The 27,925-nt window shown below is 48.1% G+C and overlaps 1 protein-coding gene across 1 annotated transcript; it reads right to left on the reverse strand.

The window, feature by feature from the left end:
• Positions 1–17,194: 17,194 nt before the first annotated feature.
• Positions 17,195–27,804, reverse strand: LOC119856519 (zinc finger protein 501-like). Its single transcript, XM_043517266.1, has 5 exons — positions 27,661–27,804; positions 26,191–26,317; positions 24,786–24,899; positions 21,839–21,928; positions 17,195–21,240 (listed from the first exon to the last, which is right to left on the reverse strand). The coding sequence occupies exons 2-5, from the start codon at positions 26,315–26,317 to the stop codon at positions 19,970–19,972; spliced, it is 1,602 nt and encodes a 533-aa protein (XP_043373201.1). The 5' UTR covers positions 27,661–27,804; the 3' UTR covers positions 17,195–19,969.
• Positions 27,805–27,925: the final 121 nt, after the last annotated feature.

Consider the following 27,925-nt stretch of genomic DNA (forward strand, 5'->3'; position numbering starts at 1 on the left):
TGAAAAACAGATTTTCTATCAGACAAGAAATGTTTATTCATCTATCGGTTCACATGTAAATTGAGCATTCTTCCATTCACAGTGGGCTTCTTATCGCCAGTTTAAAATGAATGCAAATTAAGGATTGTATGAACTGCAGAGAGAGGATGGGACTAACAGAGAGAGAGAGAGAGAAAGAAACAGAGGAGGAGGAAGAACCTGATCTTCAAGGGTTTGTTTGACTGTATTTGGGGGGGGCAGAGAAGACACCTAGGCACCCTTCACTGAGGAAATAAAAAACCAACATTTTTGCTTCATAAAAAAGGGGTTTCAGCCAGGCTTGTCTAAAGAAGTTTTACCTCTACCAAAGTTAAGTTTAGTCTCTAGAAAGTGTGGTATGATTTTGTTTTTTCCAATATTCTCTCTCACTACTGTGTGAATCTTGAATCTTTGCTAATCAACTTATTCTTGTTAATCTAAGCACTGTGGTGAGAAGCAAGGTGGTGATCCTGCACTGAATTGTACTAGCTGGTGTGTTCTGTTCATTTAGGAACAGCGGGCCTGGTAATTCTGTGAGAGTTCAGTGAACACTCCAGGGAATGCTCTGAGGACTTGGGGGTTGGTGTGGATCTACTGCTAACTGGAGAGAGAGAGTGAGGCCTGCGGAGGCCTGGAAAGCCATGCTTGTGTTGCTAGAGGCTGGTGGATTCAGGGAGATGATCCACAGCCGCCACAGGCAAGGCTGCCTCACACTAAGGGCAGGTGATGGTGAGGTGCCTCACACCCTGGGTACCGTCCCAGGAGAGTCACAAGATTTTCATGTCGCTAATTTGGACAGAGTGACGTCCTTCACTCAGGTGATCAGGGTCATTCGCGATTCTATTCAAAACTTGCTGAGTTTAATACCCAAATAGGCTACAGTTAGATGCTCCAGGGTTAAACCATCCTCTCTCGTCTCAAGGGAGCCTTTGGGAAGACTCAGTGTCAAACTCTGCCGATTTCTTAAATAACATTTTGCAGAGGTCGTGGGGATTGGTACTCAAAGGCCGATTGTGAAAATCATTAGAAACGCCATTAAAGACTATTTTGCATGGTAAACTTATTGGAGGGGAAACGAAACATTTAAATGATTTAAACAACCAGGATAACCACCTTTGTTTTGCTGGTAATGTCCTGGTCTTCTTATCAAATGAGAACCCCACAGACACCTAGCTATTAGAGGGGGCCAGCATCTCTACAAGGAGCTGGGGTTTTCAGACCCAAATTGGTCAGTTTCATTTGTTTGTAAACTCTTTCCAAGAACATTTGGGTGTGGCTGTTTAAAAAAAAAATCTATCATGAAAGAGGGGATTGGTGCATTTTTCTAACAGGTGGGGAATGGCACCCCAAAATCATGTTTATTCTGTTACATGAAAACCGTTATTAGATAAATTTGATGTATTAAAGCAGGGTGTGATTAAATCCATCCTAAGGTACCTAAAGAATGAGCTGAAGGAATCTTGGACCCTTCACAATTATCTCACGATTTGAGGACTTCAATAGCTCAGACATAGGTGAGGTTTTTCGTAGGAGTGGGTGGGTGAGATTCTGTGGCCTGCACTGTGCAGGAGGTCGGACTAGATGATCAGAATGGTCCCTTCTGACCTTAGTATCTATGAATTAAAACCAATAGTAAAAGATTCTATAGCCATATAAATAAGAAGAAAACTAAGAAAGAAGAAGTGGGGCCGCTAAACACTGAGGATGGAGTGGCGGTTAAAGATAATCTAGGCGTGGCCCAATATCTAAACAAATACTTTGCCTCAGTCTTTAATAAGGCTAAAGAGGATCTTAGGGATAATGGTAGCATGACAAATGGGAATGAGGATATAGAGGTAGATATTACCATATCTGAGGTAGAAGCGAAACTGAAACAGCTTAATGGGACTAAATCAGGGGGCCCAGATAATCTTCATCCAAGAATATTAAAGGAATTGGCACCTGAAATTGCAAGCCCATTAGCAATAATTTTTAATGAATCTGTAAACTCAGGAGTAGTACCGAATGATTGGAGAATTGCAAATATAGTTCCTATTTTTAAGAAAGGGAAAAAAAAGCGATCCGGGTAACTACAGGCCAGTTAGTTTGACATCTGTAGTATGCAAGGTCCTGGAAAAAATTTTGAAGGAGAAATTAGTTAAGGACATTGAAGTCAATGGTAAATGGGACAAAATACAACATGGTTTTACAAAAGGTAGATCGTGCCAAACCAACCTAATCTCCTTTTTTTGAAAAAGTAACAGATCTTTTAGATAAAGGAAATGCAGTGGATCTAATTTACCTAGATTTCAGTAAGGCATTTGATACCGTGCCACATGGGCAATTATTAGTTAAATTGGAGAAGATGGGGATCAATATGAACATCAAAAGGTGGATAAGGAATTGGTTAAAGGGGAGACTGCAACGGGTCCTACTGAAAGGAGAACTGTCAGGTTGGAGGGAGGTTACCAGTGGAGTTCCTCAGGGATCGGTTTTGGGACCAATCTTATTTAATCTTTTTATTACTGACCTTGGCACAAAAAGTGGGAATGTGCTAATAAAGTTTGCAGATGATACAAAGTTGGGAGGTATTGCCAATTCAGAGAAGGATGGGGATATTACACAGGAGGATCTGGATGACCTTGTAAACTGGAGTAAGAGTAATAGGATGAAATTTAATAGTGAGAAGTGTAAGGTTATGCATTTAGGGATTAATAACAAGAATTTTAGTTACAAGTTGGGGACGCATCAATTAGAAGTAACGGAAGAGGAGAAGGACCTTGGAGTATTGGTTGATCATAGGATGACTATGAGCTGCCAATGTGATATGGTTGTGAAAAAAGCTAATGCGGTTTTGGGATGCATCAGGAGAGGCATTTCCAGTAGGGATAAGGAGGTTTTAGAACCGTTATACAAGGCACTGGTGAGACCTCACCTGGAATACTGTGTGCAGTTCTGGTCTCCCATGTTTAAAAAGGATGAATTCAAACTGGAGCAGGTACAGAGAAGGGCTTCTAGGATGATCCGAGGAATGGAAAACTTGTCTTATGAAAGGAGACTTAAGGAGCTTGGCTTGTTTAGCCTAACTAAAAGAAGGTTGAGGGGAGATATGATTGCTCTCTATAAATATATCAGAGGGATAAATACAGGAGAGGGAGAGGAATTATTTCAGCTCAGCACCAATGTGGACACAAGAACAAATGGGTATAAACTGGCCACCAGGAAGTTTAGACTTGAAATCAGACGAAGGTTTCTAACCATCAGAGGAGTGAAGTTTTGGAATAGCCTTCCAAGGGAAGCAGTGGGGGCAAAAGATCTATCTGGTTTTAAGATTCTACTCAATAAGTTTATGGAGGAGATGGTATGATGGGATAATGTGATTTTGGTAAGTAATTGATCTTTAAATATTCAGGGTAAATAGGACTAATCCCCTGAGATGGGATATTAGATGGATGGGATCTGAGATACCCAGGAAAGAATTTTCTGTAGTATCTGGCTGGTGAATCTTGCCCATATGCTCAGGGTTTAGCTGATCGCCATATTTGGGGTCGGGAAGGAATTTTCCTCCAGGGTAGATTGGAGAGGCCCTGGAGGTTTTTCGCCTTCCTCTGTAGCATGGGGCATGGGTGACTTGAGGGAAGCTTCTCTGCTCCTTGAAGTCTTTAAACCATGATTTGAGGACTTCAATAGCTCAGACATAGGTGAGGTTTTTCGTAGGAGTGGGTAGGTGAGATTCTGTGGCCTGCGCTGTGCAGGAGGTCGGACTAGATGATCAGAATGGTCCCTTCTGACCTTAGTATCTATGAATCTATAATCTCTGAGAACTCCTGGAGGACAAGTGAAGTCTCAGAAAACAGGAGAAGGGCAAACACAGAACCTATCTTTAAAAAGGGAAACAAACAAAGCAGGGGTGGGAAGAGGCAGAGCAAGGGTGGGGTGCGCTTGAGGGAGAGGGCAGGAAGAGGTTGGCGGGGCAGGGCCTCAGGTACAGGGCGGGGATGGAGCACCCACCTGGAAAGTAGAAAGTCAGTGGCTGTACATAGGGGTGTCATATTTGTGAGTACTGCCATGCCATTTACATCCACAAACACCACCATACCCGTAAAAACCACTGCTATAAGCATACGAGCGACAGGATGCATTGAAGCATATGGGGAAAGAGATATCCCAGTGGTAAACAATTTTGCAGGCCCAAAACCTGTGTAGAAAGACAGAGCATTGGCAGCAGTCGGTAACGTCAACGGTGAAACTAAAAGGCTTTGCAATAAGTGCTGCTTCTACGATGTTAAAAGTCATCAGTGTAAAAGCAAGACGTGCCCCCCTGTGCTATAAGACTGGTGGCACAGACGACCACAAGTGTAGTGTGTGGTATTTGCACTCTAGAAGAGAGGGAAGATTCCCTGCGGCCAGAGCTTTTCCCTGCAGTAGAGAAGGGCTCTGGCAGCCGGGAGGCAGCAGGACACAACTTTGCTGAAAAGAGGGTGAAGGGGAGAAGCACTGTTTGGGTGTGTAGAGAGCCATGTACAGTACATACCCGGAGGGTTCAGATGTGTCTTTACTCACCTAAGCAGTGCCTCACCCTCTACACTGCTATTTATACCTATGCTAGGGGTGTGTGCAACATATGTACGCTACATGCTGCCAAAAGATGTGTGAAGTGTAGATGTATCCTAAGTTAAGAAACTGCTTCTTTTGTTCTTGTCTCCTTCTGAGTTCAGAGACTCGGGGCTGTGTATGCTCTTTGTAAATAGACAAAGCTGCATCAAAGAAATACCTGAGTAGCCCCAGTATCCACTTTCAACTGGAACATCCCAAGGCCCCACACTTTGATGAGGTGCTCAAGTTGAAAAGGGGCAAGCAGGGATCCAGTTTCCAAGGAGATTGTGAGTTGTTGTTCCTGTTGAACGAACAACAGGAGGTGCTTGCAGAAATCATAAATGGCCAGCAAGATTTAAAACAAGAGCAGAAACAGGAGCTGGAGCCTTTGTAAAAGAATTTAAGGCAAGAGAAAACCTAAAACAAGATCTGAAGACTGGTTTACACGTTAGGTCAACATAAGTTGCCTTGCATTGACCTATTTGTGGATGTGCATACTGTGACAGGTTGGATCACAGAAACCCCCCTTGGGGCTGCCAACTGATGTGCCAAGACTACTTCTGCCCCTGCTTTCCCTGCCAGCTTGGGACTCCAGAGTCCTGCCTAGCTGTGCCAGGCATGCTTGCCAGCCACAAAGACAGACCCAGGTCTGAACCATGTCCCACAAACTGCAGGCTTAATTTAAAGCATCTTAAGAAGTGTTCCTGTTTTTACCACACAGATGTCCAACTCCCAATGGGGTCCAAACCCCAAACAACTCCATTTTACCCTGTATAAGGCTTATACAAGGTAAACTCATAAATTGTCCACCCTCTATAACACTGATAGAGAGAGATATGCACAGCTGTTTGCCCCCCGCCCCCCGCCGGTATTAATACATACTCTGGGTAATTAATAAGTAAAAAGTGATGTTAAGTTCCACCCCCCTGCTGCTGGTGATGGCTTATCTTAAGTGATCACTCTCCTTACAGTGTGTATGATAAACCCATTGTTTCATGTTCTCTGTGTGTGTGTGTGTACATAAATCTCTCCTCTGTTTTTTCCACCAAATGCATCCGATGAAGTGAGCTGTAGCTCACGAAAGCTTATGCTCTAATAAATTTGTTAGTCTCTAAGGTGCCATAAGTACTCCTTTTCTTTTTGCGAATACAGACTAACACGGCTGCTACTCTGAAAAAAGAAAGTAGGATGTTAAGTGGTTCCAAGTAGTAACAGACGAAACAAAGTGAATTACCAAGCAAAACAAAGCAAAACAAAAAACACGCAAGTCTATACCTAATACAGTAAGAAAACTGAATACAGATAAAACCTCACCCTCAGAAGTGTTCCAGAAAGCTTCCTTTTACAGACTAGTCTCCTTCTAGTCTGAGTTCAGCAATCACTCACACCCCCTGTGGTTACGGTCCTTTGTTCCAGTTTCTTTCAGGTAGCCTTGGGGGGGGAGAGGCTATCTCTTGAGCCAGCTGAAGACAAAATTGAGGGGTCTCCCACGGGCTTAAATAGACTCTCTCTTGTGGGTGGAGACCCCCTCCTCTCTCCTATGCAAAGTCCAGCTCCAAGATGGAGTTTTGGAGTCACATGGGCAAGTCACATGTCCATGCATGACTCAGTTTTTACAGGCAGCAGCCATTGCTCACAGGCTATTTTGAATGTCTCCAGGAAGACTTCTTATGTGGATTGGAGCCTTCCAAGATCCATTGGTCATCAAGTGTTTCCTTGACTGGGCACTTAATTTGCACATTCGTTTCTCAAGAAGCTGACCAAATGCTTTGCTACGGCTACTTAAAAATCAAGCAAGTACACAGCCAATATTCATAAACTTTGAATACAAAAAGAGATACATGCATACAAATAGGATGAATAGATTCAGTAGATCATAATCTTTACAGAGATATGTTACATGGCATATGTAACATTAAACATATTCCAGTTATGTCATATATACATTCATAAGCATATTTCCATAAAGCCTTATGGGGTGCACATACATTCAAATTGGTCTCTGGCCGACGTAAGCACCCCATTACAATGACACAGTAAAACCATCACACTGAGCAGAATAGAGCCATGGTCGACCGACTGAAGTCAATGTACTACATTGACTTGCATGACTTGTTGACCCTAATAGCCTTCAGTAGCTGTCTCACAATGCCCCATTCCCTGTAACAGTGACCACTCTAGTCATACTTTTAAACTCCACTGCTCAGGGTCACAGAGACCCAAAGCCACCCCCACATACCTTTAAACCCCCCTGTGTGTTTTTTGAAATATTTCTTCCTGATTGTCCACCTTGGGAAGCACACCTAGCAGCTCTCCTTTGTTGTGTGCAGCTGCACAACTGACCATGCTGGCTCCATGCACACACATATACTTGACGTGCTCCTCCCTGGAGTAGACAGGAGGTATTGGATCTCCTGGGCTGGTGGGGAGAAGCAGCTGTGCTTGCCCAGCCATGGGCCAGCTGCAGAAATGTGGACACCCATGAGAAGGTTGCATGAGGGATACAGGCAAAGGGGTTTGACAGGGACCAGCAGTGGTGTCATGTGAAAGTGAAGGAACTTAGGCAGATTCCACCAGGACATGGAGTCCAACAATAGATCTGGTGGTGCTCTTCAGACCTAGTGCTTCTACAGTGAGTTACATGCAATACTCGGTGGAAGCGATGCCAGCATCCAACAAACCACTGTGGATACCTAGGAGAAGCCCAAGGCAGAGACCCATGGTGAATGGCGAGGAAGAGAAGGGGGGAAGACACGGAACACAACTTAGAATCATAGAATCATAGAATATCAGGGTTGGAAGGGACCCCAGAAGGTCATCTAGTCCAACCCCCTGCTCAAAGCAGGACCAAGTCCCAGTTAAATCATCCTAGCCAGGGCTTTGTCAAGCCTGACCTTAAAAACCTCTAAGGAAGGAGATTCTACCACCTCCCTAGGTAACGCATTCCAGTGTTTCACCACCCTCTTAGTGAAAAAGTTTTTCCTAATATCCAATCTAAACCTCCCCCATTGCAACTTGAGACCATTACTCCTCGTTCTGTCATCTGCTACCATTGAGAACAGTCTAGAGCCATCCTCTTTGAAACCCCCTTTCAGGTAGTTGAAAGCAGCTATCAAATCCCCCCTCATTCTTCTCTTCTGCAGACTAAACAATCCCAGCTCCCTCAGCCTCTCCTCATAAGTCATGTGCTCTAGACCCCTAATCATTTTTGTTGCCCTTCGCTGTACTCTTTCCAATTTATCCACATCCTTCTTGTAGTGTGGGGCCCAAAACTGGACACAGTACTCCAGATGAGGCCTCACCAGTGTCGAATAGAGGGGAACGATCACGTCCCTCGATCTGCTCGCTATGCCCCTACTTATACATCCCAAAATGCCATTGGCCTTCTTGGCAACAAGGGCACACTGCTGACTCATATCCAGCTTCTCGTCCACTGTCACCCCTAGGTCCTTTTCCGCAGAACTGCTGCCGAGCCATTCGGTCCCTAGTCTGTAGCGGTGCATTGGATTCTTCCATCCTAAGTGCAGGACCCTGCACTTATCCTTATTGAACCTCATTAGATTTCTTTTGGCCCAATCTTCCAATTTGTCTAGGTCCTTCTGTATCCTATCCCTCCCCTCCAGCGTATCTACCACTCCTCCCAGTTTAGTATCATCCGCAAATTTGCTGAGAGTGCAATCCACACCATCCTCCAGATCATTTATGAAGATATTGAACAAAACGGGCCCCAGGACCGACCCCTGGGGCACTCCACTTGACACCGGCTGCCAACTAGACATGGAGCCATTGATCACTACCCGTTGAGCCCGACAATCTAGCCAGCTTTCTACCCACCTTATAGTGCATTCATCCAGCCCATACTTCCTTAACTTGCTGACAAGAATGCTGTGGGAGACCGTGTCAAAAGCTTTGCTAAAGTCAAGAAACAATACATCCACTGCTTTCCCTTCATCCACAGAACCAGTAATCTCATCATAAAAGGCGATTAGATTAGTCAGGCATGACCTTCCCTTGGTGAATCCATGCTGACTGTTCCTGATCACTTCCTCTCCTCTAAGTGCTTCAGGATTGATTCTTTGAGGACCTGCTCCATGATTTTTCCAGGGACTGAGGTGAGGCTGACCGGCCTGTAGTTCCCAGGATCCTCCTTCTTCCCTTTTTTAAAGATGGGCACTACATTAGCCTTTTTCCAGTCATCCGGGACTTCCCCCGTTCGCCACGAGTTTTCAAAGATAATGGCCAAGGGCTCTGCAATCACAGCCGCCAATTCCCTCAGCACTCTCGGATGCAATTCGTCCGGCCCCATGGACTTGTGCACGTCCAGCTTTTCTAAATAGTCCCTAACCACCTCTATCTCTACAGAGGGCTGGCCATCTCTTCCCCGTTTTGTGATGCCCAGCACAGCAGTCTGGGAGCTGACCTTGTTAGTGAAAACAGAGGCAAAAAAAGCATTGAGTACATTAGCTTTTTCCACATCCTCTGTCACTAGCTTGCCTCCCTCATTCAGTAAGGGGCCCACACTTTCCTTGGCTTTCTTCTTGTTGCCAACATACCTGAAGAAACCCTTCTTGTTACTCTTGACATCTCTTGCTAGCTGCAGCTCCAGGTGCGATTTGGCCCTCCTGATATCTTTCCTACATGCCCGAGCAATATTTTTATACTCTTCCCTGGTCATATGTCCAACCTTCCACTTCTTGTAAGCTTCTTTTTTATGTTTAAGATCCGCTAAGATTTCACCATTAAGCCAAGCTGGTCGCCTGCCATATTTACTATTCTTTCGACTCATCGGGATGGTTTGTCCCTGTAACCTCAACAGGGATTCCTTGAAATACAGCCAGCTCTCCTGGATTCCCTTCCCTTTCATGTTAGTCCCCCAGGGGATCCTGGCCATCTGTTCCCTGAGGGAGTCAAAGTCTGCTTTCCTGAAGTCCAGGGTCCGTATCCTGCTGCTTACCTTTCTTCCCTGCGTCAGGATCCTGAACTCAACCAACTCATGGTCACTGCCTCCCAGATTCCCATCCACTTTTGCTTCCCCCACTAATTCTACCCGGTTTGTGAGCAGCAGGTCAAGAAAAGCGCTCCCCCTAGTTGGCTCCCCTAGCACTTGCACCAGGAAATTGTCCCCTACGCTTTCCAAAAACTTCCTGGATTGTCTATGTACCGCTGTATTGCTCACCCATGACTTCACCCATGCCACAAGCCAGGACAGTTTGAACTTCACTTCAGTCTAGCCAGTCCTGCCTGGTGAGCGAAGATGAACCTGATGGAAGGGAAGGGAACGTGGGTAAGAGTGTGCATTCATCTTTCTTTCAATTGTTTACATTTAAAGCTGGTGCATAGCTAGGGCCCTACCAAATTCCCGGCCATGAAAAACACATCACGGACTGTGAAATCTGGTGCTTTTACCCTAGCCCACCCCATTCCCAAGATAACAAGACAAAGGGATCTACTTTTCTTTGTTTTACTTACACTAAGAGACATAGCGGTACACAAAACAGATGTAGAATCGGCATCTGCTTTTCATTCCCCATTGGATTAGGTGTGGGGGGAAGACATGTGGAGCACTTTGTTTATGTACACAGCAGTGTCCCTTTTACCATCCTGAGAGATCTCGGTGAAACGTGCATGGAGATACTCTGCAGTCTTCTCCCAAAGGTTTCTGGGTATGGCAGCCTATTTCTTCCTCTACAGTAGGACACTTTCCCACACCACTCTGAGATGAGTTTGGCTGGCACCATTGCTGAGTTAACAGGCTAGTGGCCTATGGGGCCCAACTGTCTTTAGGTCATCAATAGCAGCTTTGACTTCGATATCCTCAGGAGTGAGGTGTCAGCTAAAATCACCAACCTCTATGGCAAACAGTGCCAATATTCAGTGCCATAGCTGTATGCATGTACCATGGAAGAGGGATCAAAATTATATAACTTCATGCAAAAGAAAATCCTTCCCCCATTCATCCCAGGCAGCTATACTCACCCTGACTGTGACTGGATAGCTGAGGCTCTCCAAAGCTGAAGCGTCAATAAACACTTCTAATAAGAAATGTTTATGCCAAAAAGGAGTGGAAGCTTTGAAATTTATATCTTCCCCTTTCTGTTGTGACTGTAAATCCAGTGTAAATCCAATCATCTTGTCACAGTTCAGGGCAACTGCACCTTCATTTCCCCCCGTGGTCCCACAAGGGCACCCGCTCTAGGCTTACAGCTTGTCAGCCAGCACCTCTCTTAGGCAGAGACACACACATCATTCTCCCTTCTGATCAGGGTGTTTCCAGCTGCATAGTTCCCTGCCTGCACTGTGAATTCCCCAGCAAGTCTAGACCGTCTGCTTTGCCTTTTTCTCAGAGGCTATAAACACCGTATTTGCCGATCGTTAAGTCGCCACCCAGCTCTTTCTAAAGCAAGCACATTTATTCTTAAGGTGAAAGCATCAGAGAGAAAACATATTAAAAACAACCTACGTGCAAGCCAACCAGAGATCACCTCTAACTCCAAAAAGGGCTCTGGTAGGTCTTTCAGACACCACCAAGAGGGTTTTCTATGGTTACTAGTTCATAACACATTTTGCTCAGAACAAGAGCCTCCCCTGAATCTCCTTTAAACAGCGTGGGCCTCTGATGTCCTCATGGAAGAGGTGATCAGAAGACAAAGGTCCCCTCTTCAGCGCGAGACTTCAAAAGGCTGGATTTTTGCATAACCAGAGGAGGGGGAGATCTGTTGTTAAAAAGAGTCTTTTGATACTCAGAACACTTCCCAGGGTTTACATTAGTCATGTGCTCCTCCTTCCCCCCTCCCCCAAAAATGTTACATGCAATCTCACAATAATACATATACATTTGCATTTTTAATAAGCTTAAGGATGTTAGGAGTTCAGTGTAATTCAATAATGTTTGTCCAAAACATTTCAGCACATTGCCATATCTGTCACACATCTGTTCATAGCCCCCTCCATGTCTGCAGAACATCTGATTTTGAGGAGGATGAGAAAAAAAAAAAAAAAGAGGACGGGGGAGGACATGTTCTGCAAGATCCTGCAAACCAGTGCTGCATCAGACCGTGATCGAAGGGCCTGCAGGATGAATATGACAGACATGGAGAAAGATAGAGGACAGGAAAAAAAGCCCAGGATTTCCAGAAGGAAAAGGAGAGGGAAATGCACCAGGGTCTTCTCTGGCAGAAAAGCCAAGTGCTGCAGAGCCTGATTGAGCTACAAGTCCAAAAATCCCAGACTGTCCCCCGTTTGCAGTCAATGGAGAACTGCATGGTCACTATTCCCCAAACTCCCCAACATACAATGTGGTATCACTGGGTGCATCTGTAGCCCTTTCACTCTACACTAACCCCAGCTTCACACACACACACTGATCTGTAAGAACCATGATGTGTGTATGTGTAGCCACAACAGACAACATTTGTTTACTCAAATGGATGTAAATGTTTACTTCCTTTCTAATGTTAAGTTCAGGGCAACTGCTCCTGTATTCCCCCGCTGTGGTCCATCAGTGACACTCACTCTAGGTTTCCAGCTCCCCAGCCCTTACCTCTCTCGGGTAGAGACACATCTCTCTCCCATTTGACCAGTGTATTTCCAGACTGCACAGCCCCCTGACTATACTGTGAAATCCCCACAAGCCAGGCTGCCTGAGCCATCGTCTTTGGCCTTTGCTCCTGAGATGGTACACAGTGAAATTGCCACAGGCCCATGTTATCACTCAGCTCTTTCTAAGCAAGCACATTTTATTCTGAAGGTAAAAGCATTGCAGAGAAAACATATTAAAAACAATAAAAGTTCCTCCATGCGTGCTTATAGGCTAACTGGAGATCACCTCAGCTCCGACACGGGCTCGGCCAGGTGAGCAATCATTCAAAACCCCACACAGGAGCTGTTCTGTAGTTGGTAAAAAATGGTAACACCCTTTGCTCCGCACAAGGACACAGTCTTATCCAATCCTTCCCTAAGGACTGGGGCCTTCTGTGGAGCAGAGGTCTTGTCCATTTGCTGGATAAGAAAGGAGGCCTTGAGTCAGTTTAAACTCAGGCTATTTAACCAAAAGTCCTTTCTTTGTCTGTTGATCCCAGGAGAATCCAGTTTGAACCAGTATATGCCAGTCTTTCCAGGTGGTGGGGCCTCTTGGGAGGAGTTACAATGTGAGTGAATTTGCCTAATCAGCCCCATCTCTTCTGAGTGGTTCCCCCACCCCTATGGAATTACATACAATCCCTAGCCCGCAAGCAGACAAACGATTCATTCAATACAACTGACTCCAAAGATACTCGCAAAAAGAAAAGGAGTACTTGTGGCACCTTAGAGACTAACAAATTTATTAGAGCATAAGCTTTCGTGAGCTACAGCTCACTTCATCGGATGCATACTGAACTTCATTCAATAAGGTTTGTGCAGGATAATGCAAGAAATTGCCATAATTGTCACAGGAGTTAGGTTAAAAATATATATATTGCCGGGGCAGGGGGAGGTTGCACCTTAATTTTGTGCACTATTTTTTTCACTCAAAATTCTACTTTTGCAGAATTCGATTGTCTTTATTAGTTCACAACAAATACTGCAGGATGCATAGCAACAGCAAACGGTACCTGTAAATGCACACCAAGCACCACAGAATTCATAGCTTCAGAGGTGATGCGGGGGGGGCGCGGGGGGGGCGATGCCGGGTCACATGCCCTTCCCTCCCCCCAGATTTGTTGCTTGGCTTGTACTAAGCATGCTCAGTAACCCTGCTGAAGCCAGCTACCCTCACTCTCCTCCCCCACCCCCCACTTTTGGCAGGCACAGGTCATCTCTGGCTTCCGCAAAACTCCTAATCACATTTATAAATGTGCACCAAGCACCATAGAATTCATAGCTTCAGGAAAATACCCAGCCACACTGATAAATGTACAGCAAGCACCACATGATTCTCAGCACCACCCTGAGCTCCAGCCCCAGAGAACAGTCAAGCACAGAACACGACTGTAGCTGCCCATTAAAATGCTCTTTCAAAGCCTTCATCAGCCACACGGCTTCCCATTGGGCTCTCCTGTCTGGCTGTTCAAAGTCCACAGACAACTTCTCCACTCTGCCCTGGTGGCAGCTTTCCCCTCTTTGCCTCATGTATATTATAGCAGGACAACAGGCAGCAACATCCATTGAGATATTTTTCTCACTGAGATCCAAGCTAGTGAGCCAATGGTACTCTGCAGGTTGGGAAAGAATGCCCCTGCTTGCAGCTTTCTGAACAGTGCTGTGTCATTAAAGATGTGTGTGTCATGCACCTTCCGTTAACAGCCAACACTGATGTCAGTGAAGCATCCCTGGTGATCCACCATGTTTGCATAACCATAGAAAAGTAGCCATTTCTCTTGACGTACTTGAGCCTGTGGCAAGGTGGTCCGGTAGCAAAATAGGGATACGCATGCCGTCTGTGGCCCCACCGCAGTTTGGGAGCCTGTAGCAGATCGCAGACTCACCAGTGCGGTGCCTCCTGCTGGTTGCTCTGGGAATTAGCTCAGTTTCCAGCACTCAGAGCACCTCCTGCTAGCTGGTTTCAGAGTAGCAGCCGTGTTAGTCTGTATTCGCAAAAAGAAAAGGAGTACTTGTGGCACCTTAGAGATTAACAAATTTATTAGAGCATAAGCTTTCGTGAGCTACAGCTCACTTCACTTCATCCTGCTAGCTGGTGTCTCTCCTGCCTCAGGCCCCATGTCCCTCCCAGACCCTGGTGCCCCTTTCCTTGGGGTGCTACCCCACAGCAGTTTCCCCCTCATTCTGGGTCTCTCCTCCCAAAGGAACCCCCATCCACCTTGCCTCAGTGGCTACTGCCAGTCATCATCTAGCCCCTTTCTCTGGGGCAGGCTGCAGTCTGTAACAGCCACTCATCATTGGCAAGGGAGTTGGACCAGCTGCCTCTGCCTATCCCCAGGCTGCACCTCTGCAGCCCCAGTACCTCCTTAGCCCTTTAACAAGGCCTGCAGAGTTGCCAGGCTGGAGCTCCCCAGCTCCTCTTGCCCTTGCCCTTGCCCTTGCCCTTCTCCAGGTACCCTGAGCTCCCAGGCAGCTAGACCCTTCTCACTCCAGCCTTGGAGTGAGACTGTTCTCTGTCTTTTGGCCCTGCAGCTCTTTTATAGGGCCCAGCCTGGCCCTGATTGGCTGCCTCCCAGCCTTTTCCGATTGGCTTTGCCCCAGCCCTCTCCCAGGGTTGTTTTAACCCCTTCAGGGCCGGAGCAGGGTGACGTCCCTGCTACAGAACCCCATTGCTGCAAATCCTTCTACTACATCCTGCACATTGCTGAGAGTCAGTCCTGCGTAGCAGATGATTAATGGCCCTGAGCACTTGCATGACAATGGCCCCCACTGTGGATTTTTCAACTCCAAAATGATTTCCCACCGACTAGTAGGAATCCAGTATTGCAAGCTTCCACAATACAATTGCCACTCGCTTTTCCACTGTCAGTGCAGCTCTCATTGTGGTGTCCCTGCGCTGGAGGGCTTGGGTGAGCTTGGCCCAGAAATCCACGAATGGGCCTTTCACATCCAAAAGGTCTGCAGTTTGCTCGTTGTCCTAAATCTGCATTATGATATGATCCCAATAATCCGTCCTCCTTCCTCGGACCCAGAAGAGGTGCTCCATCATCTGCAGCTGCTCCATGAAGGCCACTAACAACCATAGGCACCAACTCTGTGGGTGCTCCAGCCCTGGAGTGCCCATGATAAAAAATGAATGGGTGTTCAGCATCCACCAGCAGCCAGCTCATCCCCTTCCCTCCCCAGCACCTCCCATCCACCAGTGGCCCTGCTGATCAGCTCCTCTCCCTCCCCCGCCCTCCCAGTGCCTCCTGCCTGCCAAGATCAGCTGTTCCATGCTGGGGGGAGGGAGAGGAGCGGGGACAGGGTGCGCTCAGAGGAGAGGGCGAAACTGGGTGGAAAGAGGCGGGGCGGGGCAGGGGTGAGGGCTTGGGGGAAGGGGTGGAGCGTGGGCAGGGCCTGGGGTGGAGCAGGGGTTGAGCACCCGAAGGGAAAAGAGGAAGCCAGTGCCTGTGCCAACAACCCTGAATTGTTTTTTTGCCATTGTGACCGGGAGTGCCTGGGGCAGCCCTCACTGGAAATGCCAAGGTCAGGGCAGGCTGCAAAAGGGAGAGCAGATACTCCCAAAACTGGTGGGTAACACTGAAGTTAAACCTCCCAACCAGTCACAAATTGTGCTTCTGATCCCCCACACTGGTTATCAAGAAGCAAAAAAAAGAAATCACACAGCCCCCTTTATTGCATTCCAGCATCTGGCTCCCAGTCAGCACCTAGGTCTGGTACAGTGAGAAGTTATTTAAAACTCTCTCACAAATACAAAATGTTCTTCTGACCCCAAAAGGGTCAGCCACATTACCAGGTCAGTATAGGTTTGGATCTTACTCAAAATACCACACTGCCAGCCGATCCTTTAGTATCTAAAACTAAAGGTTTATTAGAAAGAAAAAAGAAAGAACAAAAAGAGATGTTAAATGGTAAAACAGTCACATACATACAAAGACTTCAAAGTCCATACTTCAGGTTCCTAGCAGTACTGGTGAGTTTGCTGGCTTGAAAGTCCCTCTGAAACACATCCACAACTTGGGTGGGTCATTCAGTCCTTGTTCAGAGCTTCAGTTTGTAGCAAGGTTCCTCCAGAGGTAAGAAGCAGGGACTGAAGACAAAATGAACAAGATGCAGCTGCCTTTTATAGTCTTTTGCCATACAGCCTGTGCTTCCTTTGTTCCAAACACAAGCTGCCCAGCACATGGCTTGAAAGCTCAGTTCTGTCCATAGGCCCTCGCAAGCCTTGCTGAATCATAAGGTGCATCTGCCTTCTCTCAATGGGTCACCTGTATAGCTGATGGTCCTCAATGGGCCATCAAGCAGGCTAGGCAGTGCTGATGCCGAACTGTTGGGGGGTGTCTCTCAGAAGCATAGCACAAGTTTGAAATACAGACATACATACATATCTATAACTCATAATACAAAGGTGAAACAAACCCATAAATGAAATTATCATATCTGGCAAATGATGACATTTTTGCAGAAATCTTACATGGCATATCTGGTATAATTCATTGCCATTCTACACTATTGATATTCATAATATTCTCAAGTGTCCCCTAAATTCCATGCAGCGTCACACACCCCACGCAAAATTGATGTGGAAAGGGGTGTTCCTAGACACTGCTGAATGCATCACATGAATTTTCTATTCTTGGTCCTATATTATTACACTTCTGGTTTACATCACAGGTATTAGTGTAGAACAGAAATAATTTATCAAAATCATGTCTGACTAAATCAGGCTTTTTATATACAGCTACCTTCATTTTCTGAAAGTCTTCTCATCCATACTTTAATACTTTTACAAGATACTTTAATATAGACATTAATACTCTCAAGGGTGTAATTACCTTGGCATTTAGCCATGACAGCAATGTGGTAGTGTGCCTCAGTTTCCCTTTCTGTATAGCAGACTAGATTTGTAAAGGCTTCTTTGCTGTGCCAAGTTTTACAATTACTTACAGGTATCAGTTGTAACATTTCACTATTCTACAGCTCTCTAGCATACAGTGTGTTTTTAGGTATTAGCTTTTTGTCAAAGTTGTACACATTGCACCTTTTTACCATGGTTGACATCAAAATCAAATACATCAGAAGGCTAAACCTTAACAGTAGCACCAAATTTGTTACAAGTCAGTGTTTATAAGTATCTTGGTCCTACCATGCCTCTTGTTTCACTGAATCCCTTGCCTGGCCAGGTGTGTCCTCAGTGCTACCAGCTATGGGCAAATCTTCCCTGTCCCTTTTTAGCCAGGTAGATTGAAACCTAGTGTCTGGGTCGATACAAATTCTCATCTGCTTCCAATTTCAAGGCTGGACACTCATTCTTCCCCTCAGGAGGATTGGGTCCTTCCCCCCCTTTCTCCTAGAAGGTTGAAAACTGCACCTCCCTGCTTACAGGGATCCCTTTGCTGGCTAGGTGTGTTCACCAACTGCAGCCCCTCTGTGCTATGAACATCTACACAGACACTCTCCTGCATGCTTGCTTGTGGATCCACCACCAGCTTAGAGACTGGACTCTGTTTTAAAGAGATACCAAACAAATCCAAAGTGTCTCAGGGTGAGAGTTTGCCTGCTCTCCCTGGTATCCTTTGGGTTCAGTCATAAGGCTGTTCTGCTCTGAAAAACCAGTAACCCAATCTTTCCTCAGACCTCAAGGCACAGACTGCTTACTCAAAGAACCAGCATGGGGAACATGCTGGCCAAGCCCAGACACTTGGCTACAGGGCTGTTCAATTTCTCTAACAATTCCCCCGCCCCGACCCCCAATCTGAAACCTCCTCTAGGCTATCCACTCTGGATCTTTCTAAAGCAAAGTCAGTGGATGTAGACACCTCAGAAAGACGCTGGCAGTTAGGAACTGAAACCAGTCTCCCAAACAAACTGTTGCTTTCTCTATATAGTGATTCACCCTCAGTTAACTCACTCAAATCACTTTTACACCCATCAGTGGCAGCAAACTGTTTGGAAAAACTACCATGAGGAATCTTCTCCCTAGGAGCTTCTCTAAGCAACAACCCCGCTTTTTTCTGCTCTACAGAAGCGTTTCTCTATGGAGCCACAACAAACTCCTTCCGATTTTCACTTGCACCCAGAATCATCCCTGGAACATTAAGAGGATTTTCACATAACCCCCTTTCAGGCAATCTGCTACATTTCACCCTCCTTCTGCAGCTTTCCTCACTGGCAGTATGCAGGTTACCACACACGAGCTTAGGAACACTTCCTTTTTGGGTTTCAGTTAAATCCAGAACCACCTCTGGGAAAACTGAAATATCCTCAACCATCATAGGCCATTATACCTAGATGATATCCTGGTGCTTGCTAAAACATCTGAACCGGAACTGAAACATTTTGGTTTGTGGGAGTGTGAGAAAACACACAGATACTGAGGTCACACGAGAGGCGGGCAGAGAAAGAGGCAGAAAAGCCAAGCAGGAGGCTGTAAGTACAGTGTGACCTTGGAAAAGGCTAGACAGAGCTTTTGGGTCCAGTGTTGGCTGAAGAGTCTTGGGGCCTGTATGCTAAGAAACGGCTCCTTTTGTTCTTGGTTCCTTCTGCGTTCAGAGACACAGGACTTGGTACGTTCTTTATAAATAAATGAAGCTGCATCAAAGAAATACCAACTATCACCAATTTCTGCTTCTAAATGGAACATCCCCAGAGCCCCAAATTTTGACTATCCGCTCAGGTTGAAAAGGGGCAACGTCCTCTTAAATCACTGGACAGACTGACATGCTCCCCAAGATGGGTTGTTCAATCTCACCCAACCGTCCCCCTGTGCAGAATGTTCCTTGCGGCCAGCGGGTGTTCACAGACTCCTGCCCCCTTGCAATGAGAGCTCCCTCTGTGTCTGAAGGGGATGGTGAGATATGCCAGTCAGAGACAGGACCTCAGAGGCCCACTGGGCCTGGGAAACAGGGAGACACTGGCCAGGGGCTGCTGCTGAGTGCTTTTGGGACTGGTATCTGTGATTCACTCTCTTTTCTGAAGCACCACTCTCCCAATTGCCCTCTTCCACACAGGATCCCAGATCTGTCCCTCCCACGCTACCCCGGGCCATTTCATACCCATGGCACGCTCTGGGCAGGTCCTGTGACTCCAAGGGATGTTTGCAGAGAACACTTACAACTAGCAGAAACCATGAGTCTCAGCCCCAGAAGGTGCCAAGAGACAACGCCCCACTACTCCTTGCTGCTGGGGATCAGGGCTGTGCCCTACAGATATCTCAGTGTTAGTAACATTAAGTGCCCTTTCCTCCCCCAGAAACTGAGACTCAAGTTATTCAGAAAAAGAGCCTTTTAACAGGCAGCAGCTGTCTGACCCCTGTAATGTATCAGTCCCTCATCCCCTCCCCCCCTTCCCTGTGATCAATGCAGTGAGGGGCACGGATGGGGCACCGCAGCCTTTTGGTTACTAAAAAGGAAAGGAAACTTTGGTTACTAAAAAGGAAACTTCTCTTCAGTCTCTACCAGAAATGTTGCCTATTTTTCATTGTCCATAATAAAACAATCCATTCCAGCCGAGAGGAGCTGAGTGCATGGCCTGGCAGAAACCAGGGCCTCCAAAGTGCAGCCCTGACACCTGCCATCTCCTCTGTCCAGCTGCAGCCCATAACGCTCACGGGGGATGTTTAGGTGGCTGCTCGGTTCACACTCCCATCCTGGGGGCTATACAAACCATTCTAATAAAACTCTAATCTAGTACCTGGTTAACGGGGAGGTGGGAGGAAGGGTCTCCCTTCTGTGCACTGGCTGTGGGGAGAAGGGCGAGATGAGAGCGGGCAGAGGTTCCCCCCCCCCCATCAAACTCAAGGGTCAGGAGTCCCCACCCCATGGGTTCGCTGGTGTTTAGCAAGAGACAACGAGTGAGCAAAGCGCTTCTCACACTGAGGGCAGGGATAGGGTCGCTCTCCCGTGTGGATTCTCAGGTGGGTGGTGAGGCCTGACAACTGGGTGAATCTTTTCCCGCACTCAGTGCAGCAATGGGGTCTCTCCCCAGTGTGGATCCTCTGGTGGCTAGTGAGATGATGCAGACGGACAAAGCCTTTCCCACAGTCAGCGCAGCGATGGAGTTTCTCCCCCGTGTGGACTCGCTGGTGTCTAGTGAGATTTTCCAGACTACTGAATGTTTTCCCGCACTCGGCGCAGTTATGAGGGGTCCCCCCCCTGTGGATTCTCTGGTGTCTCCGGAGACTTTGAAGGAGACTGAAACTTTTCCCGCACTCAGCGCAGCGATGGGGTCGCTCCCCAGTGTGTATTGTCTGGTGTCTAATGAGATGTTCTTGTAAGTTGAATCTCTTCCCACACTCATGGCACAGGAAGGGTCTCTCTCCACTGTGGATTCTCAGGTGTCTAGTAAGACTCGATGTAAGTTTGAAGCCTTTCCCACACTGGTTACAGCAATGGGGCCGCTTTTCTGAGTGGATTCTCTGGTGTCTGTTAAGGGTGGACGAATACATAAAGCACTTCCCGCACTCAGCGCAAGCATAGGGCCTCTCTCCTGAGTGGATTCTCTTGTGCATGGTAAGAGCTGATATTTGGAAGAATCTTTTTCCACACTCAGCACAGTGATAGGGTCTCTCGCCGGTGTGGATTCTCTGGTGGGCAATGAGATGGGATGCCCGGTTGAATATTTTTCCACACTCAGAACAGGGATGGGCACTCTCCTTTCTGTGGATTTTCCCATGTGCTTTGAATGCTTTCTTTCTTCTGAAGCTCTCCCCACACTCACTACAGTGATACAATTTATGTCTCCTATGAACCATCCAGTGGTGGCTTATCAGGTCTCTCTGCACCTTGAATTCTTCCCTGCACACACGGCAGGTATATAGGCTCTTTCTGGGCTCAGAATGACCCTCTGCAGGAGGCTTTAGATGTGGCCTGGATCTCCTCTGATGGCTTTTTGGGGTTGCTGGCTCCTTCCTGGTCAGGTTCTTCCACTGCCTTTGTGGCCTTTCCCACGCAGATTTCTTGGAATGGTTCTTCCCTGATGTCGCTGGGAAAGGCCTGGGTTGCTTCAGGTTCCCAGGCACTTCCTCAGGAGTCTGCCCCTCAGCCCTGCTCTGGGTCTTCGCCCCTGCTTGGTGGGGAAGAGTATCCAGATGTTATTTTCTGAGCTGCTGACAAAGGGAAATCACTAATATTCCCAGCAGGGGGATGAGCCTGAGTCAGCCCCACGCCCCTCCCCTCAGAGCAGGGCTGGCCCTCAGCACTTGAGTGCAAGAGGCCAAACTCCCAGGAGCCCCAGTGCTGGGGAAGGAGAGGTCAATGTCCCATAGACCCTGCTAATAGTCCCCCAAGTCAATGAACATGAGAATCAGCCCCCATGATTCTCTCCCTACTCTGAGGCCCATCTCAGTGGGGAGAACAGCATCACCACACACCAGCACTGACACCGCTCTCTCGAGGGACACACATGGAACATTCACACTGTGATGGGATCTGAATGGCTCCATGTTCTATGGAAAATGGGGGAGGGGAGAGACCGGGGGAATCTGTGTAATGGGAGAGATGGAGTTTCTAGGGGGATGTCAGGGTGAGGAGCTGTAGCAGTTTTTATGTTTGGGCTTCAATCCCTATTGTAATGCTCTGTGAGGGAAGAGTTTGCAGCTGATGGACGATTCCTGAAACGAGCTCTCTGGCTCTCACCAGTGGAAAGGGCAGAGCTGGTTCCCTACCTGCTCCAGGGGAAGAGCTTTGTGTGAGGAAGAAGCCCAAGGAGCTTTCAATTGCTGACCAGTCCCAGGTCTCCTCTGCATCTGGAAAACCTGCACCAAGACAAAAGGTCTTTGGTTGCCAGCACATGGACCAAATTAATATGACTGAGAGAAGCCCTTTCCCCACCATCAATAAATGATGCACAAGATGGGAGGTTATTTGGGGCTTGATTTTCAATTTGTCTTGTGGTAGCACAACGGAGTTTGCGGCTGCATAGCACCAGGCGCTGCACAGAGAGATTGTCCTGATGTTGAAGAGCTTATACACTAAATACACAAAGGGAACCTGAGCCAAAGCAGTAACTTGCTGTTGTAATAACTGGGCCCATAAATTTACCCTAATTGGCCATTTAATTGTAAAAACTGTGAGAAAGGTTATAAAGTGTTACAATATCCTACAACAATAAATGTCAATGGGCAAAGGTGCAAAATATAAAAAAGATGGAATTATTCCAATAAAAAAAGGCCTATAATGCAATTCAAGGACAGTGTTAAAATGATGGCTGGTAAACAAGAGAAGCGTGGAACTGGAAATTAATAAACCAAAATGAATGTGTCAGAATTTAGGCCTAAGTAGAGGAAAACTCAATGAGAGGCTGGGCCATTTTGCCCATTACTTCCTTTTTTGGTTTTTCAAGAGAAAACACTTTGGAGGGAAATAAAGGAGGGGAACTGAATGCAACCCTTGAAAGAAGCAGCAACAGGAGGTGCGTGCCAACAACTGCTACAGGGAGCGATACCATCAGGTTGCCACCCTGAACTTCTTTTGAGACCCCAGATCTTATTCATCCTTATCCTAAGAAATGTGCTAACAAGACTGGACCAGAGAGAGGGAGCTGGAGTATACAGCCACCGTTACCAGTTCTGGCTAACTCCCCCAAATCACCTGGAATGTGAGACTTTGTCCCCTTCTCCCCCAAGCACCGTGAGTTCTTTTCGTTCCTCAGCTTATTTCTTCTCTTACCTATTCTTCTCCCTTTGCTTTATATTAAATAAGAGTCTGGCTTAGCTGGACAAAACTGTCATAGTTTGCCACATTGCTATAAGCCTGTGATCAAAAGCACTGCCCAGAACAGCCCAACGCTGGTACACGTTTGCTATTTGCAATTTGCTGATCAGACCATGTGCTATGCCTGTGTTTCTCCAACCTGGATGCAGCTCCAGCCCATTTCAGCTAACTGCTTCTATCCTCCCCAAAAGGACAGTTATTACCATCTTTAATATCATCAAAAAGACTTTCAAACAGAGGCTTTTTGTCTAAAGACTCTCTCCAGCTAAAGGGCAAGGAAACAAGGGACACTCAAAATAAAAGTCACACCTAATACTTGACATTTCAGATGCCTTAACTCTTTTCCTTTCTTTTTCTGTATCATTAATAAAAGGTTAGAAAGAATGCGTCATGGTGTTTTCCATGGTACTAAACAGGCTACAGTCTCTGTATTCCAAACCCCAAAGCTTGTTTAACATTCTTTAATACTGGCCATGACAGTGTCATGTTAATGTCTTTGTCTCTCTGGGCCCATGTAGTCTATATGAATTAATACAACATTGTCCAAGGTCTGCCAGCAGCTCAGTGGCAGGGTGAGGAAGAGAGTCCAGGTCTCCTCACTCCCACAACATGATGTTGCTTCCCAAGCAGTCCTGGGGAGTAATAAGGAAATCCCTTATTAATGTCAACTGAGAGCCCACAAAAGCGATGGAACGATGTTGGGTCTCAACAAAACTGGGCCTGAACTGGGAAGGGAGATTCCCAAGTGCTGCTCGGTCAATGATTCAGACAGCCAGGGAGGGGTGACAAACACTCTGGGGGACAGGATTAGAATTCTAAATGATCTTTACAAGGTGGAGAATTGGTCCGAAATCAACAAGATGAAATTCAAGAAACACAAGTACAAAAGTAGGTTTCAGAGTAGCAGCCGTGTTAGTCTGTATTCGCAAAAAGAAAAGGAGTACTTGTGACACCTTAGAGACTAACAAATTTATTAGAGCATAAGCTTTCGTGAGCTACAGCTCACTTCATCTGCATCCGATGAAGTGAGCTGTAGCTCACGAAAGCTTATGCTCTAATAAATTTGTTAGTCTCTAAGGTGCCACAAGTACTCCTTTTCTTTTTGCAAGTACAAAAGTAGTTCGCTTAGGAAGAAAATATCAGATGCACAACTAGAAAATGGGGGATAACTGACTTGGCAGCAGTACAGCAGAAAAGAATGTGGTGGTTATAGTGCATCATGAGTTGAATGAGAGCTGACAACGTGATACTGTTGCAAAAAAGCCTAATAACATTAGACTAAAACTAACATTCTGGGACAGAGGTGGGCAAACTGCGGCCCGCAGGACCGTCCTGCCCAGCCCTTGAGCTCCCGGTTGGGGAGGCTAGCCCCCAGCCCCTCCCCCGCTGTCCCCTCCTGCTGGGCAGTGCAGCGGTGTGGCTGCGAGCTCCTGCTACTCTGAGCAGCATGGTAGTGGAGCAGGGAGTGGGGACGGGGGGGGGTGTTGGATAAGGGATAGGAGGTTCCGGGGGGCAGTCGGGACAGGGAGCGGTTGGATGGGGCAGGGTGGTCAAGGGATGGGTTGGATGGGGGTGGAGTCCTGGGTGGGGGGTCCCGGGAGGGGGCGGTCAGGAGATAAGAAGCAAGGGGGGTTGGATGGGTCAGGGATTCTGAGGGAGGCAGTCAGGGGGCGGGAAGTGGGAGGGGGTAGATAGGGGGCGAGGCCAGGCTGTTTAGAGAGGCACAGCCTCCCTACCCAGCCCTCCATACAGTTTTGCACCCCGATGTGGCCCTTGGACCAAAAAGTTTGCCCACCCCTGTTCTGGGATGTATTATCACTTTGGCCAAAATGCAACAAGATTTCAGCTGCCTTCAAGCTACTCATTTGATCCCTGCACATCACTTAACTCCTTCCTCACCTGGGCGGGTGCCATTTAGGATGTCCCCATCTCCATCTTCTGTGGAACAGTGGACATACAGTTCTTCCCCTTGCTCTATGCTGGAGATCACCACTGGCTTGCGGGTTTGGATTCCTGCTTAGAGAAAAGCATCACCGCCCATAAGATCTAAGCTAAGCACTTCTAGCCATGGAACTGCTGCACTTTCTGCAGCTCCATATGCAATGTGCCAATTAGGCAATGAGCTAATCTACGGATTTGCATTTGTTTTCCATGGAAACATGAACTGCAGCTTATGGACAATACTGCCTGCACATGGCAGTGGTGGGATATTGAGTTACAAACAACCTTGCACCTGTGGAAAGGGGAGCTGGAGAGGACTGCGGTGTCTGAAGGGATTGGGGGGAACAGATATGACAAATGCTGGATATTTCTCCTTGGTCTAGGAGAGTTACTCTACTACGGCCCAGCACCCCTCTCCCTCCTGTGGATATGTTTACATAGGGATTAAACACCTGTATATGGCCTGGGTCAGATGACTTGGGCTTGAGGGGCTTGGGCTGTGGGACTGTAAAATTGCTGAGTGGATATGGGCCGGGGGGGGAGGTGGTCCTAGACCAGGGGCTCCAGCCCAAGCCTGAACATCTACACTGCAATTTATAGCCCCGCAGCCTGAGCCCCATGTCCTGAGTCAACTGACCCAGGTCAGCCACAGCCGTGCCGTGGGTCTTTTATTCCAGCATAGATGAACCCAGTCTGTCTTTCACCTTAACTGTGGCATTGGTGGCCTTTCATCCTGTAGGACACATGACCCTTTTCTGCTCATGTGCCCTATCTGGGAAACTACAAGAGCCAGAATTCTCTTGCCTTAAACTGTGGAGCCCTAGTGACCATTGATGGAAGTGCCTCCCTTTGAAGATATGCAGTGTAGCTGTATCAGTTCAAGGATATTGGAGAGACCATAGAATCATACAATATCAGGGTTGGAAGGGACCTCAGGAGGTCATCTAGTCCAACCCACTGTTCAAAGCAGGGCCAATCCCCAATTTTTGCCCCAGATCCCTAAATGGCCCCCTCACGGATTGAACTCACATCCCTGAGTTTAGCAGGCCAATGCTCAAACCACTGAGCTATCCTGGGGTGAGGTAATATCTTTATTGGACCAACTTCTGTTGATGAGAGAGAAGCTTTCCTTTCCCAGACCTGAAGAAGAGCTCTGGGTGGCGCAAAAGCTTCTTTCTCACACTCACCTTGTCTCCCCCTGAAAGGGCTGCTCTGCTCCATTAAACACACCTCTATCCATCCACACCCACACACCCCTCCTTCAAACCCCCAACCACTCATACCAATGCTCCATCTCAGTTACGGTGTCTTTGTGCAGCACCCAGTACACTGGGGCCCTGATCTCACAGACACAGCTCCTCACCTAACGAGACCAGAGTCTGGTAATTTTCCCACATAACGTGTTTGTAAAGTTGCCTTTGCTCCTTGCCCAGCAGCGCCCACTCCGCTGGGGAGAAATACATGGCCACATCCTCAAACGTCACCGACATCTGAAAGGACAAACAACCCAACTCAGCATGGCAAAGTTTACACACTGGTAGAGGAATAGCTGTTGCAGGTGAGGCAGATGTACAGTGGTCCACGCAACTGGGAGGGTCTGGGAGGCTTGAAAGTTCGTACCATTATTATGGGTGCAGGTTTGTTACCCTGTGAAAAAAGTAATGGACAATGTTTTCCTGTGACTTTTTTTCTGTGTCCGTTACTCACCCCACAGTGGTGGCTCCACCAGCCCCCGACTGTGGGTGTTGTATTCTGGCACAAAGGGTTGCATCACTGCTGAAGGTTAGTCCTCCTGACTCTGTCGTGAAGGGGCAGGCAGGCCAAATTTCAGTGAGAGTTGCTGCAACCCAGAGCACCAGGTCACAGCCCCACTTACATTTAGCCCGCACACCCGACCCTCTGTCACCAGGCTGGAGGGCTGGGCAGACTAAACCTGGGCAGCATGCAACCTCACATGCCATGATGCAATGCCCAGAACAGGACACCGGGCCCAGTCCCTCAAGACCCTGCTGCAGGGTGAGAGTGGGGCACTGGACTCAGCCGTACAGAACACAGGAGCTGCTGGAGCTGCACTGGGGGGTGAGCACAGGGTGGGTTCGCTCTCCAGTCGCTCCCTCCCTGGGCTTGCCCTCTCTATGGGGCAGGAATTAGAGTTACACTGTTGTAGCCTTGTCGGTCCCAGGATATGAGAGAGACAAGGGGGTGGAGGGAATCTCTCTTGCGGGACCAACTTCTGTTGGTGAAAGGGAGAAGTGCTTGAGCTGCACAGAGCAGGGACCTAGAGCCAGGCTCCAGCCCGAGTCCACATTTCTGCACCGCAACTGAACAGCCCACGAGCCTGAGTCAGCGGGCACAGCCCGGCTGCAGCTTTTAGTTGCCCTCTAGACAGACCCTGGGCGCTGGAGGTGCCGGGTTGAATCCCCAGCACGCTGGCCGACGGGGCGCTCACAGAAGGAACCTTCCCCCCGCGGTACCCACGGACTCAGCGCAGCCTCCCATCGCCAGTGTGTGCAGCGGCCCCAGCCCGGCGCCGAACCCGCTGTCCCGAGCAGGCCGGTCCCAGCCCCCGAGGCACAGGCCAGAGGAACCGGCCGAAAGGACCCGCCCCCCCCGCAGCCCCGCCTCCAGCGCCGGCCGCTGCCCGCTCTGCGGGAAGGGGTCAGAACCCGGCAGCCCCCGGCAGCGAGCAGGAGGGGTCGGCCGGGCTCTCGGGGGGCGGGGGGGGGCTCCGGTCCCAGGCGCGGGTCTATTCCGACCCCCCCAGCAGCTTCCTCGCCGGGCAGCGATTTGCAGCCTCTGCGGCTGTTTCCCTCCCTCCCCGGGCCCCGCTCACCGCCCTGCGCGCCGGGGCCGCAGCCTGCAGAGGGGGCTCGCTCCCGCACGCGCAGCTCGGGCCGGGCTCGGCCCCCAGGTCTCCGCGGCGGGCACGAGAAGGTCCCTCCCTTAGCCCGCCCCCCTCGCGCAGGAATTCCTGGGCGTGTCTAGGCTGTGGAGGACCCCGCGCTCTGTGGGTTTAACCCTTAATCATCTCGGTCGGGGAAGCGAGGTGCAGGGGGAGCCGCTAGGGGAGACGGGGTGAAGCCGCTTCCCTGGTGCTG

Source organism: Dermochelys coriacea, chromosome 6 (assembly GCF_009764565.3).
Source record: "Dermochelys coriacea isolate rDerCor1 chromosome 6, rDerCor1.pri.v4, whole genome shotgun sequence".
In the NCBI taxonomy this organism is placed as follows: Eukaryota; Metazoa; Chordata; order Testudines; family Dermochelyidae; genus Dermochelys; species Dermochelys coriacea.

What these genes read in the sequence shown, in the direction of transcription:
- LOC119856519 (XM_043517266.1), bottom strand. Translation starts at nt 26,317, where the DNA reads ATGTCGGTGACGTTTGAGGATGTGGCCATGTATTTCTCCCCAGCGGAG. An exon ending in CCAGACTCTGGTCTCGTTAG is followed by an intron (nt 24,900 to 26,190) that starts GTGAGGAGCTGT and finishes TTCTCTAAGCAG; the next exon opens with GAATCCAAACCCGCAAGCCA. An exon ending in AAGCTCTTCCCCTGGAGCAG is followed by an intron (nt 21,241 to 21,838) that starts GTAGGGAACCAG and finishes TTCCCCACCAAG; the next exon opens with CAGGGGCGAAGACCCAGAGC.